This window comes from Phacochoerus africanus, chromosome 4, assembly GCF_016906955.1.
Source record: "Phacochoerus africanus isolate WHEZ1 chromosome 4, ROS_Pafr_v1, whole genome shotgun sequence".
In the NCBI taxonomy this organism is placed as follows: Eukaryota; Metazoa; Chordata; class Mammalia; order Artiodactyla; family Suidae; genus Phacochoerus; species Phacochoerus africanus.
Genome location: NC_062547.1, coordinates 102139060 through 102153387, shown reverse-complemented (window position 1 = coordinate 102153387; position 14328 = coordinate 102139060). Strand labels below are relative to the sequence as shown.

Below are 14328 nucleotides of genomic sequence, written 5' to 3'. Positions count from 1 at the left end.
AATAGTGCTTTACATTAGGTATTTTAATATACAACAGATGATAAGTTAAAATTATACTCTTGAAAGGTCAGGATAAGTATCATTTCAGTGGAGATACTATGCAGACAAAAATGACAAATTAATACATATTTCCTTTATTAAAAACATTCTGTAAGTTACTTTATAGAGACAAAATTTCTATTCTCTCTGTATCAGTTTGTGCTTTGTTTCTTGGCCAGGTTCAAATTCCTGGGATAGGATTTTATTTAATTTCCAATGCTTTCATTAGGCAAAACCCTTTGGAATACATTAAACAGAATTAAAAATCTTCCATTCACTTACTTGAATTCCAAAAGATTCATTTCATGGCGATAATCCCCCTGGACCATCTTTAAATTTGAGATTTGCTCAGAACTGGAAGCCTCTATCTTTCCTAAGAGCTGCATTACCTAATGAAAGTACAAAAGGGAGCTTTTTTTTTGTCTGTGAACAAAACTGCTATCATTTACATGAATTATACCTTATTCCTAAAAGAGCCTAGAATGAAAACTGAGCCTAAACCATGTTTGCATTTGAAAATGATTTTTTTCAAAGGAATGATTCTACAGTTATAGCACTATCTTTAGGGAAAGAACAATGGGGGAATGTTCCATTCTGCTATCAACAACATAGATGACAGACTGCTGAATGCTATTACAAAAACATACTATTGATATTATTTCATCATTTTGTTAATTTGATTATTTCTTTGCTTTCTGTCCCCATGGTTACAATGTAAGCCACTCTACCTTCTATCATCACCATATCCTCAGTTCATATTAGATGACCAAAGGTAGCTGTTTACCAAATGCCACTGAATAAATGCTTAAATGCACAGTTGGACTCTGCAAAGAAACACACAAGGGGTCTAAGTTCAGGTCTCAGGAATTTCTAGGTAAGATTTGGATATAAACAAATGAATCCAAAGTGAAATGACCTAGGGCATTTTAAAAGTAGGGAAACATAAGTTCCAATTTTAGAGCCTAGGATGTAAGTGCCTTCTGCATTGCCAGAAGCACTGAAGCAATTCTTTAAGAAAAGGACTGGATTGGGAAACGTGCAGAATTGCAGCCCATAATCATGTCAAACTAATCACTGTCAAGGGAAATGAAACTTCGTGATTGCCTTTGGCCAAATTCAAATCCTGAAAGAGATGGTCATGTGGAGATGAGTGGGTACCTGACCAAATCCAAGTTCTCCTAGAAAAGAAAGAGGTGAATAATGGAAGGGTTTGAATAGGTAAATATTGGGTAGGCAATAGCACACGAATGGTTATTTATAGAAGATACACTTAAAACAGACTATTTATAGGAGATAAACTCAAAACAGAATTGTTAACAATGAAATATAGGCAACCACTCCTGGGCATCTATGCAGAGAAAACCATGACTCGAAAAGATACATGCACTCCAATATTCACAGTAGCACTATACACAATAGACAAGACATGGAAACAACCTAAATATCCATCAACAGAGGAGTGGATAAAGAAGATGTGGTATATATATACACAATGGAATATTACTCAGCCATTAAAAGAAAAGAAATAATGGCATTTGCAGCAACATGGATGGACCTAGAAATTATCATGCTAAGTGAAGCCATTCAGACAGTGAGACACCAACATCATATGCTATCACTTACATGTGGAATCTAAAAAAAAGACACAACGAACTTCTTTGCAGAACATATACTGACTCACAGACTTCGAAAAACTTATGGTTTCCAAATGAGACAGGCTGGGGGGTGGGCGGATGCGCTGGGGGGTTGGAATGGAAATGCTGTGATGATGGGGTTGTGATGATTGTTGCACAACTGTAAATGTAATAAAATTCGTTGAGTAATGAAAAAAAAAAAACCCAGTGAAATATAGGCAAATACAAGCCTGGCAAAAGCAAAGGCTAAGAAAGCAGGCAGAGCAGCATCATTAGCTAAAATGTTATTCAAGGCAAAATATGGTTAAAGGACAAAGATGGTCATTTTTATAGATACAAATTAATCTTTATAAAATACTTGAAATACACTAAATTTCACATAGTTTTGGAATTTTACCTATATATTGAACTAAACAGCAATAGTTGTAGAATTATAAGGATATTCTACAGACAATATCTTAGAGATTTTAAATAACTTCTGTTGACTTTTACTGGTCAAATCAGTAAAATATAAATAAGTATATAGGAAGATAGGAAAATATAGTTTATTTATAGATTTACATATCAAACAATCTAAATTGCAAACAGCAAATACTCATTCTTTCCCAGTGACCACTGAGCATTTGCAACAACTAAGCACACGCGACAAAAAAAAAACCTCTCAAATTATTCCAAAAAGCAGGAAAAGCAACTAATGACACCACATTTAAACTAGAAATTAATAAGAGTACAAAGAAACAAAAAATCTAACCATTTCCTTAAAAAACCCTTCTAAAGTTCTATTGTTTAAGTCCACGGTTTCACATGAAAATTTGCCTCTCAGGCCACAAGGAGCATACTACTGCCAAGGTCCTGACTGCTGTGCTAAAATTCATCACCATGTGCTGAGGTCATCCTTCCCACTGGCCACTCCCAGTCACTGTCTGAGTAGTAGTCCTTTGATGAGAGACTTTGGATTAAGGAACTCAATGAAGCTTTATTAGCTTGACATTGCAGTTTAAGACCCTCCTTTGCTGTCTGTTTCACAGGAGCCAGTTGTATTGCATTCTGATGGCTCTTTCCATCTCCTGCAGTTTCCTCCTCATTTTCCTTCAAGAGTATTTTCCCTCAATAAATCCTTTGTACATCTAACTCCTTTATGGCATTTGCATCTCAGTGGACTAACACAAATGTCAAAGAGTCAATCAGCTCTGCAGCTAGAGTTTACTGAGGAAAATATAATGAGAATATTACATGTCAAAAGGACACAACCTCATTGATAATCAGAGGTAAATTTGTGGCATTAGATATTTCCATGATGAAAAGAGACAGAATAAAGCTATGTAAACCAACAATTCATTTCACAAAGTTAAAAAGAGAATGGCAAAGCTGACTAAAGGAAAGCAGGATAAAGAATGCGACAGACTATGGGAGGCAGGATGACTCCACAGTTTCCATGCCCCAATCCCCAGAATCTGTGAATATGTTATGCCAGGGCCAAAGCAATTTACAGCCATAATTAAGGTTTACAGACCTTGAAATAAGCTGTAACTCAGTGCTTACAGACCTTGGAATAGTGAGAAGACCTTGTCTTAACCAAGTGGACCCATTCTCATCATCTCAGCCCCTAAAAACAGAGAAATTTCTCTAGATGGAGTCAAAGAGAGGTGTAAGAAAAAGAAGTCAGAGAGATGTGAAGCAGGAGACGGACTTGACTTCTTTTAATAAAGAGAAACTATATGGAGAAGATGACACAGACAACAGACATCTGGGGGAAGACTGGTCCCCAACCGGCAACCAGAAAGGACCTTAGTCCTACAACTGCAAGAAACTGAATTGGGCCAAAATTCTGAATGAACAAGGCAGAAGATTCATCCCCAGAGGTCCCCAAAGGAATGAAGTTGTGTTGACACCTTGAATTCTGCTTTGTGGGACCTTAAGCAGAGGATCAAGTCCAGCCCACCCAGACTTTTAGCCTACAGAAGCTATGAGGTAATATATTTGTGTTGTTATAAACCACTAAGTGTGTGGTGATTTATTTTTGCAGCAACAGAAAACTAATAAACAATCATTAAAATATTAACAAATAATAAAAAATTATGGGATTGATACATAAATTCAAGGGCTGTTTCTTTGAAAAGTAGGCAAAGTTTGCTCTACTCTAAACATGAAGAAAAGAGGGACATAAATATTAAAATGAAGAATAAGAAAGGATAGAATAGTTACAAATATCTATGATCCAAATAACATAGCAAAAGTACTCACACCTGAAATTACAGATGAAATGGAAAAATCGGTAATTATAGGAGAGTTTAATTCACTTCTCTCAAAACAAGATGGAAGTAGACCAAACCAATACGCTATTTTTTATGGATATTTACTCACATCTGTACCCTAAAAATATAAAAACACATTCTTTTAAAACAAATAAAACTTTTTACTATCCAGCCACCCAGTGAGATAAAACCAAAAATGAAAAGAAAGATAACAAAAAAAAGTCCTTACCTCTGGGAAAGTTCACAGTTATAAATGTTTATATCAATAAAAAGAAAATAAAAAGAAAATACAAATATTTATGGTTCAGAAAGTTAGGAAATGAACAGAAAAACTTCAGGAAAGGAAAAAATTTAAAGATAACAGCTTAAATTGATGAGTTGGAAAACAAAATGGAAGCAGAATTAAAAACATAAAACTACATAAAAAGACTGGTTCATTGGCGAATAATCAATGTAATTATTAAGGCACAAAGAAAAAGAAAAGCACAAATAAAATGATAAAAAGGTCAGGGGAAAAGTTTGAGTAGAGGGAATTAAAACAATCCTAAAAGAATTTCGCATAACTTTACGCAAATAAATTTCAGGCTGGATGAAATACTTTTTCCAAGAAGTAATTTGTTCAAGCTGACCCTTGAAGAGCTCATGTTTAAACAGACAAATTTCTATAGAAGAAATCAAGCAAATGTACCAAAGTACTCCCTTTTCCACCAAATCATTAGGCCCAGACACTTTCAGAAGCCGAAATATCAAATCCTTCATAAATAAATAATTTAATGCTCTATAAATGCTTTCAGAGCATAGAAAAGAAATTTCCAAATTATTTTTATAAAAGTCAGTACAACATTCATTCCAAAACCTGAGAAAGATTGCACAAAAAAATGTCCCTGGAGACTAATCTTGTTTGTAAACATTGACGCAGAATTCTTAAATATCAGCAAATAGTATCCAGCAGCACAATTGAAAAATACAATCAAGTGCAAGTGATTTTTTTTTTTAAAGTAAGGATAGCTTAATAATAGGAAATGTATTAATACAATTAATTAGGCTAATATAGTTTAGGAGAAAACTGACATCGGCACAAATGCTAAAAACTTATTTAACATAACTCATAATTATTTTTATATTGAGATATAATTGATGTTTAACATTGTATAAGCCTTTAGTTGTAGAGCATGATTTGATGTATGTATACTGTAAACTGATTACCACAATAATGTAACTTTCATCACCTCACAGTGACAAATTTTTTTTCTTATGATAACTTTGAAGATTGAGTCTCTTAGCAACTATTGAATATACAATACAGTATTGTTAACTATAGTCATTATGTTGTACATTATGTCCACAAGACATTTATGTTTATAATTTTCTTGATTTTAAAAACCTTGGTCAAATAAGGATAACTGCATATTAAACAGATTTATTGAGAAAACTGACTTCCCCTGTAGGGACATTTCTGTTCAAGTCAGGAAGAAGACTAGGCTGCCCAATGCACCTGCATTACTACTTAACACTGCACTGGAATTACTTTGTAAAATGATTAGAAAAAATAAATTATGTGTATGAAAATGGAAAAAGATGAGGTCCAATGACTATTAAAAAATCAAATGATTTGGTGCCTGGAAAAACCAAAAACCATCTGAAGATATAATGAAACATCCAGTGAAATAAACTAGAAAGGAAAAAGATGACAAAATCTCAAAATACACTTAAGATGATGCCAGGCCTACATAAGGAAAATTTGAAACCACTCCTAAAGGATATAAAAGCAGATCTGAACAAATAGGAAGTATGCTGTGTTCTTGGATCAAATACTCAGAATTATGACTATGTCAGTTCTAAAGTTAATTTATAACTTTAACATGATTTCAATAAAAATTAGAGTTATTTGTCAATTTATCTGCTGGAACTAGATAGTTTAAAATCATATGCAAAGGCAAACAACTATCACAAGGAAAAAGGAAAAAAGAAAGCAGTGGAAGGGACTAACTCTAACAGATATTAAAAATACTATAAGGTCTTAATACTTAAAATAATAATTAAGACATGTCCTACTCTAGGAAAAACCCCAAATGGATCAAGAATTTAAATATAAACAATAAAATCATGAAAGTACTAGAAGGAATATGAGCAATTCTTCCAAGCCTTTGTGTGGGGAAACTCTGTGACTTAAAATTCCAGAAGCCACACACACACACACACACACACACACACACACACACACACACACACACACAGAGACCAATAAATTCAGCTACAAATAGAGAACATATGCATATCAAAAGTCAAAAGACAAATGACAAACTGTGAAAATGTATTTGCAGCACCTATCATAGAGAAAGTGCTCATTTTCCTAACATAGAAACAGCTCTTAGAAATTGAAAAGAAAGAGAAAAACATTCCAATGGAAAAATGGATAAAAGACATGAAGAGAAAACTCACTGAAAAAGAAATACAAGTTGTTCTTAAACAAATGAAAAGTTGTAATAAGAAAGGCTAATTAAAACACAGAGATGCTCTCTTTTTCCTTTAAAAAAGGCAAAATTCAATAGTCAAAGAACACTCATTGGTGAGGCAGTGGGAATATAGGACATTTTACATGTTGCTGGTGGGTTTGCAATATGGTAAAAGCCCTGCAGAGAGCAAGATCTTCCAAAATAACAAACACAAGTACCTCTGACCCAGCAATCCCACTTCTGGGTATTTGTTCTACAGACATAGCTACAGACACACAAAATGATTTAAGTGAAAAGTTATTCATTGCAGCATTGTTTGAAAGAGCAAGTTATTAAAAAGAATCTGAATGTTCATTGATGAGAGATTGGCTAAAGGATCTATTAAATACAGAAGAAATGTATGCAGTTGTGAAAAAGAATGAGGAAGCTCTCCACATACTGATGGGGTAGATTGCCAGGCTATATTTGTTTAGTTAAAAAAAAATCATGGGAGTTCCCATCATGGCGCAGTGGAAATAAATTTGAAGGAAACATGACGCTGCGGGTTTGATCCCTGGCCTTGCTCAGTGGGTTAAGGATCTGGCGTTGCCATGAGCTGTGGTGTAGGTAGCAGACACAACTCGGATCTGGAGGTGTTGTGGCTATGGTGTGTAGGCTGGCAGCTATAGCTATGATTCAACCCCTAGCCTGGGAACTTTCATATGCTGTGGGTGTGGACCTAAGAGTAAAAAAACAAAAGAACAAACAAAACAAAACAAAACAACAAAAAACAGATGCATAGTAATATACATACAAGATATTATCTTTTGTATAAAAAGGGGGAAATGATATATATTTGTATTTGCTCATGTCATTGTAAAGGCGTACTTGAAGGATACACAATAGAATAATAAAAATGGTTACCTCTGAGGGGCATGAAAGGATGACAGAAGTGGGAGTGAAAATTCTCAAGGTGTATTTTCTTGTATAGTTTTGATTTTGAACCATATGACTGTATTATCTTAAAAATATAAGGAGAGAGAAATATAGTCTAATTTCACCTTTGAATGTAGATGCAAAATTAAATACTGAATTACTGCAAAAAGACTGTATAGCTTTCACCACAGAAATGCTGGAATGTTTCAGTACTGGGAAATGCATTGACACAGAACATGACTAGGTCAAAGAAATAAGCTAAAAAAACCAACTAATATGGTGAGTTAGGTATTTGTTAATGTCCAGAAAGCATTTTATAAAATTAAATCTTCAGTCCTAATACAAACTAAGTAAAGTAGCAATTGAGGGATATGTAATATAATTTAAAGTATATCAAACTAATAGCCAACAGCAAACAATAAAGACTTCCAGTATAATCAGGAAGTAGATAAGCTACTTTCTATAAACACTTTTATGTAAGAATGTTCTGGAAGTTCTGGTCAAGGCCTTAAGAAAAATGTAATGAAGTTTTACATCAGAAAACTGGAGATAAATCTGTTATGATTTGTCATTGATATGACTGAGTACCTTGAAAACTGAGAGAATCAACCAAAAAACTACTGAGACTAATGAGATGAGTTTGTAGGGTGATGGACAAGGGGAGCCTGGTGAGACTGGAGTGATCCCTGTGCCCCTGTGGACCTTGTGCTCTTGGTTAACTGACTTCCATGAACAAATCATGACACACCTAGCTTTCATCTCCCCCAATTCCTAAAGGATTTCCACTTCGTTGTGCCCAAATGGCTTCAGAGCAGATGCACTTGTGTCACATAGCCTACATGACAAAATAGGGTGTGGAAAAGTTTGCATTGCCTTCTTTAGTTAAACTGTTGGAGGGTAAAAAGGGGGAGAGACATTTTGAGCTGAAAAAAGTACAAGCACTGTGGAGGCCGTGCACCATCTTGGAGTGGGTGGGACATACCTGTTGGGAGTTCAGTGTCGCTGAGTACAAAGGGCAAGCCTGCAAGCACAGGGGTGAGCTGTAGAGACAAGCAGGGGCCGTCATAGAGGTGGCCTTTAAAATTCAGGGCAGTGAACTTGTGTATTATTTTGTAAGAGACATAATCCAGTGCAAGGCTATGATCAGCTACATAAAAAAATTGAGGTAGCATGATCAACTCACATTTATACTGAAATTTTAAGAGCTTCCATGGGATGTTCCTTTGCTTATCATCTCTGGTTGTACAGCCTTTGAGACAAGCCCAGAGAGCAAGGAAACAATGGCATCAGTATTATCAAGTAGCATACACTTACAATGAGAGCCTGTGTTGGAACACAGCAGGCACACATTAAATATTTGTTCATTAACCTGGCAGTTCTCAGGGTGTACATTCATGAGCTGTCATATTTAAATTCTTGTCTTTTCTTGGAGGAAAAGAGTTCTTTTGAACAACTATCATTTGGGCATTTTGATAATGATCTTACTTCTGGCAGTAAGTTGTGACATAAGACTTCCAAATATTTTCAGTTACCTTCATATCCAAGTTCTTAGAAAGAGTTTCTAGGGCAGAAATGAGTTCTTGAATTCTTTTTTCGAGCTGCTGTTGTTCATGCCTGATGAAGTGAATGTCTCCAGAAAGCTTCATGATGCTGGAATCACATCTAGTGGCAAGATGAAAACTGGTCATGAGATGGACAGGCTTATAACACTTTTAACACTACAAGTAGAACCTCGGCTTTCCTTTGATGGTGAAACTCCTAAAGTTTTTTCAATAATGAGTTGGTAGATGGAAGAGCAAATACAGAGACCTCCCTCATCTTCCTCTTTTTTTTCCTGATGGGAGAGAAACCAGGTTGAATAATGATACACTGGCTCAAATCCAAACCCTGAATGGGAGTAGATGAAGACATTGGGAGAACCTGGGTAAAAATTTTAGATTTTTGGCCTGATACGTTAACTCAGTCACATGGGTTCCAACAGATTTTGATGTTTTGGGCATACCCCCTTGCTGCCTCTGGTTAGAATTGAAACTGTTTTCCTCTTCTCTATTGTGTTCTCTTTCTTCCCTTTAGCCTCTTTCCTTGGCTCCCAGATTATCAGTTCTCCTTCAGCTAGAAAAAGAGTCCCAGCCCACCAAGGTCTTCCAACCCATCTTCCAAAGACATCATCTTTTCTGTTAGCCCCAGTCAAAACTCCTGCCCCTTGAATGCTCTCAGTCCAGTGTTGTCTGTAGGACAAATCATCCACACTGATGTATATATGAAATTTCAGCCCATGGAGGCATTTGATATTTTAAGGAAGGAACTCTAGAGAAATGGGGTTAGAGTTCAGATGAACCATTTTCCAGCATGTCAAGGAATCCCACCCACTACCGTCACTCATGGTCTCCCTTGGGAGACAGCAGGTTACATACTGTATTATGTCTCATTACACTCACCTTTACATGAAAGATAGGGCAGAGAGCATGAAGGTTGTGTCTTTTGTACATGAGTTACCAGAGATCACTTCGAAGTTTGTCATTTGATAAAGTAACTATTTTGACTGTCATCAAATAATATTTATTAGGAACTACATTTTCATATTGTCAAGCTAAGTGCTGTAAATATTGTTTTATGACTGTCAAGATTTTTTCAGTTCCAGAAATGAATTTCTTTTTCTTAAGATTTTTTGGTGACAAAGTTGAGCCCAAGGTGAGTTAAGAATGGTTATTTTCCTGAGAGATCCCTTGAAGAGATACCAGGTAACTGAGGTAGGGGTGGGGATACTGCTGGGAGGAAAAATTAGGAGTTAATATGATAAAAGTGGGAGCACCAAAGTCATGGGCAAAACTGTATGTATACAAAGAGTTTATATTACACCTTTGTATATATGAGCTATTATTTTCAGAACAACCTCTATTGTTGGTTAGAATATTCTTGCACGAATCCACCTTATGACACCCAAAGACCACACAGGAGTAGATGCTGCTGTCACCAATCCCACTACCTCTCACCCAGATCGACCTGTCCCTACCTTCAGGAACAGCTGGTCTGTGCATCTTAGGCTAGTGGTTAAGAATATGGTCTCTGGTGTCAGAGCAGGCTTTGAGTCTGGCTTCTACTCTTTCTTAGGTTTGGGCTCTGGAACAAGTTTTTAAATGTCTGTTTCAGTTTTCCTTATCTGAGAATCGGGGGTAATGGCACTGAGATTACTGCATGTAGCTGCACCATCTGTCCCCCACACAACTCCAGGGGGTGCCAGACAGATGGGGGGCATGCGAATGGTGTCCCCTGGAGTGCTGCGTGCTCAAGCTTCCAAACTATAAGTGGCTGTGCTGAAGAGTGGTACTGCCTGGGGTTATTTAAGGATGGAAGGAGGTAACAAATGCACAGAGGAAGCAGAGTCAGCAGCTATTATTTATGTCCTCAGCTTGAGAGTTCCCACCTATTCATTTTCACCCCTTACCCCTCCACCCCTCCACACAACCCCACATGCTGAAGTCAAGGATTAGTGGTTTTTCAAGGCTGCACTCCATATTTCAAAAGGAAGTTTCTCTTTCTCTACTTTGAAGTGATTTTATTATTTCTGTTAAAATAATACCTGCCCATTTAAAAAAATTACACACAATACAAAAAAAAAAAAAAGAACAAAAAAGAGAGTTAACATCATCCCAAACCTCACTTTTCAGAAATAATCATTGCTAATATTTGGTTATTATTTCATTCACCACCATACTCCATACACACATTACATATATATATAGAGTGTGTATCATGTATATATATATATACACACATATATATATATATACAGAGATAGAAATAAATAAAATAATTGTATAATTTTAGGAATATATGTACAAGTTTTAGTTAAAAAATTACATTGAATTTTAACATTAGGTAATAGTGAAAAAGGAAATGTTGCTGAACTTCATATACATATCCTCTCTACAAGTGATAGTTCTAAAAAACAAAGTTATAAAAAGTTATGGTAGATTGGAATCATTATACTTTTTACAAGTACCATTTCAACTTTAGATGTTACTTATTGAGCATATGCCAAAAAAATGAGAAATTAAATATTTATATACTTGCTCTTTCAACAGAGCAAGCATAAAAATATTTTGTTAGCATTTTAAAATTTTAAAAATAATCAGATTTTATGGCATTCTTCAACTAGATTTCCCACTCTTTATTTATCTTCATTTTAAATTTAGACTCTATGTTCAATGACAGTCCTTTAAAACTATGGTTTCTCATATGAGATTCTTATTTTGATTTATTCCTTAGCCAGATTTTTTTCATCCATATTTCTAAAGAAGGGTCTATGAGCACTGGAATCTTGAAGTTCTTGAGTACTTGAGAATGCCTGTCTATTCTCTTATAGTTGAGAGAGAATTTGGTTAAGAAAACATTACTTTGTCACTTTTTCTTTTGTTCAGAACATGATAGGTATCATTCCATTCTTATCTGGCACTGGTTGAGGTGGAGGAATCTAAGATGATTGCATTTTTTCCTGCTTCTGTGTCATCTGTTGTGTCTACCCAGATCTAATGATGTTTTTTCTTCTTCTAGTGATTCTTTGTTCTTGATATTCAGTAACTTCAACCAGAATACCTGGGTTGAATTGTTCTTATATAACTTCTGGGATTTCAGTTTTCCCTTTTGATCTACAGAGTCAAATCTCTGCTTCAAGAAAGCTTTCTTCTCTTCTATCCATAGACAGTTTTCCTTCTGAGGAATTTGGTTTTTTTTCTTCTTTAGAAGCTCCTCTTAGGTTTCTGTTGGATGAGGTTTATGTTGTATGCCCTACACATCATTTCTCTCTAAGTGTTTTTATATAGAACGGCATTTTCTTTTTGGTTTACTCATGCTTCTTAAATAATGTTATTTTTAGTTGTATTTATCCTATTTGGGGAATTTTAAACTAGATTCAATTTCTGTAATATTTTATTTTTTTTCACCTATCCCTGAGCAATTCCTGCTTATCTATCTACTTTTGTTATTAGATAATCTCCTTTTTTGGGGAAAAAACCCTTTATCTTTATTTTTATTAAAGTAAAACATGCTTATAGTTTGAAAGTCAATAAAAATGAGCAAGCTAATAACACAGCACATCTGTTCATGGCTCTGCCTCTTCCAACTTCTCTCAGTTCCTCTCTCTGGAGGCAAGAGTCCACCTTCACCCACACTCTCCCAGGTGCCTGCTGTAGCCAGCTCCTAAACCTGAGAGAATTCTGTGGTTTAAAATGAGGTCCCTTTCAGCTTATCCCACAGCTTTAAATTGGGTCTTATGTGCAGATAAGTCAGTTTCCACGTGTCTGTCTGTCTTCTAGCTTCCGTCATCTCTATGTTGATATCCCCTGTTTCTTTGTGTTGATGTTTTAAAGATAAAATTCTTTTTTTACTATAGATTTAGCAGGCCTTTTAGAAGGAGCAAAATTTCATGTGACAGTTCAGTCAGCAGTTCTTCTTTTATCTCTTTCTTTTGCTCTTAATTTCTCTGAAACCAAGAGAACTTTGATATGAACTCTTCCTGTGTTTTTCTGGGTTATTCCTGTCATGAGGTATATTTATTATATTTATTAACCTTATGCTTTTTTTTTTTTGACCATACCAGTAGTGCATGGAATTTCCTGGGTCAGGGATCAAACCTGAGCCACAGCAATGACAACCCTAGATCCTTAAATACTAGGTCACCAGGGAACTCCAGCATTATGCTTTTAGCTATCAAATCTATCCATCCATCCATCCATCCATAGATGGCAGTGGTCACAGTTTTCATGCCCCTGTCACATTTTTCCCAACTACCACGTCTTCCTGTGATTTTGGCTACCTGCATCTCAGTGTGTCTGTGTTTGGTGAGGAGTAGGTCACCCCCTCTACTCAGCCTTGTCATGATCAAATCTGTTATTTCTTTAGGCCTTTGCAAGGGGTCATATTCCCCATTTTCCTCTCAAATATCAGATTGGTGTTTCTCACAGCAAACCATTATTCTAAATTCTTTAATGTGACACCATTACCTCCTCTCCTTCTTCAGCCTGCCGCCACTCAGCTAGTTTCTCTGAGGCAGGAATTGGCAAGAAGGATGGTCCTAGATGATCAATAACATGATTGCATCTTCAGCTCTGCCTCCTCTGCTGTTCTGTTGCTGACCTGACTCTCTCAGGGTTTTTTCCCTATCTCTCCTGTGACCCACCCCATCCCCTAGATGATATTGCTCTATTCAAATTATTTGGTCATTGCCTTTCTGGGTCATGCCTCCTTTTTTGGAGGAAATCAGGAGGACCCTATCAGTCCATGTATTGTGTTATTTGGTAAGTGTGCTCTCTTTGTGTTTAGCAGTTGTGGCAATTTTCATGTGATACTAAAGATGAATTTTTGTTTGTTTTCCTTCTTTTATTTTAACTGGCATTGAGATGTCTCAAGTGAGAGGAGCTGGAGGAAAAATATCTTTGACAAAGAGTCTCCACTCTTTTCAAAAGTTGAAAGTACCCGTGTTCTTTTTCAAAGAACATGATTTGTGCTTTTAATCACACAGCAACAGACTTTCTAGTTTTTCATACTCGCAATCTGCCTTGAGGTCCCAAATAGCCACATAAATAGAGAGTTGGCCTCCTCCTGCTGCTTCTACAGATTAAGTCATAGCTATCTATATGCCTGCCCTTTGCATGCTTGACTTTTTGTATGTGTGAGAGTAATCTATTAAATCGAAGAAAGGGATTCAAAAGCAGGCCAGACAACTTTGAGAGGCTCATCCCGCTGAAAGTATGTGCTTTTAAACTGTCACTATATGGGGGTAGGAAATAAGATGTAAAACTCACACCACGTTGTTATTATCAAATACTGAGTTTGATTTCTGAAGGAGAAATACATTTGCTAGGAATTATGTTAAAAATAATGAACTTAGCTTCACTTATGCCAAAATGCTAATAGGAATTAAGGTCAGCATATGTGGGAAGCCAGTAATTAATCTGCCTCGGCTGGTCCTTTGGTCACTTGCCTGCAAAAATACGGAAAAGAAAAAGAAGAAGAATCAGTTTAAAACTC

The 14328-nt window shown here is 35.9% G+C and overlaps 1 protein-coding gene across 1 annotated transcript in view; it reads right to left on the bottom strand.

The window, feature by feature from the left end:
- FAM81B (family with sequence similarity 81 member B) overlaps positions 1-14328 on the bottom strand; it is a 71541-nt gene that overhangs the window by 12661 nt on the left and 44552 nt on the right. The window contains exons 6-7 of the mRNA XM_047774729.1: positions 8832-8961; positions 322-428 (exon numbers count right to left, since the gene is read on the bottom strand). Of these exons, the coding sequence (XP_047630685.1) occupies positions 322-428; positions 8832-8961 (237 nt within the window). The remainder of the gene's footprint in view (positions 1-321; positions 429-8831; positions 8962-14328) is intronic.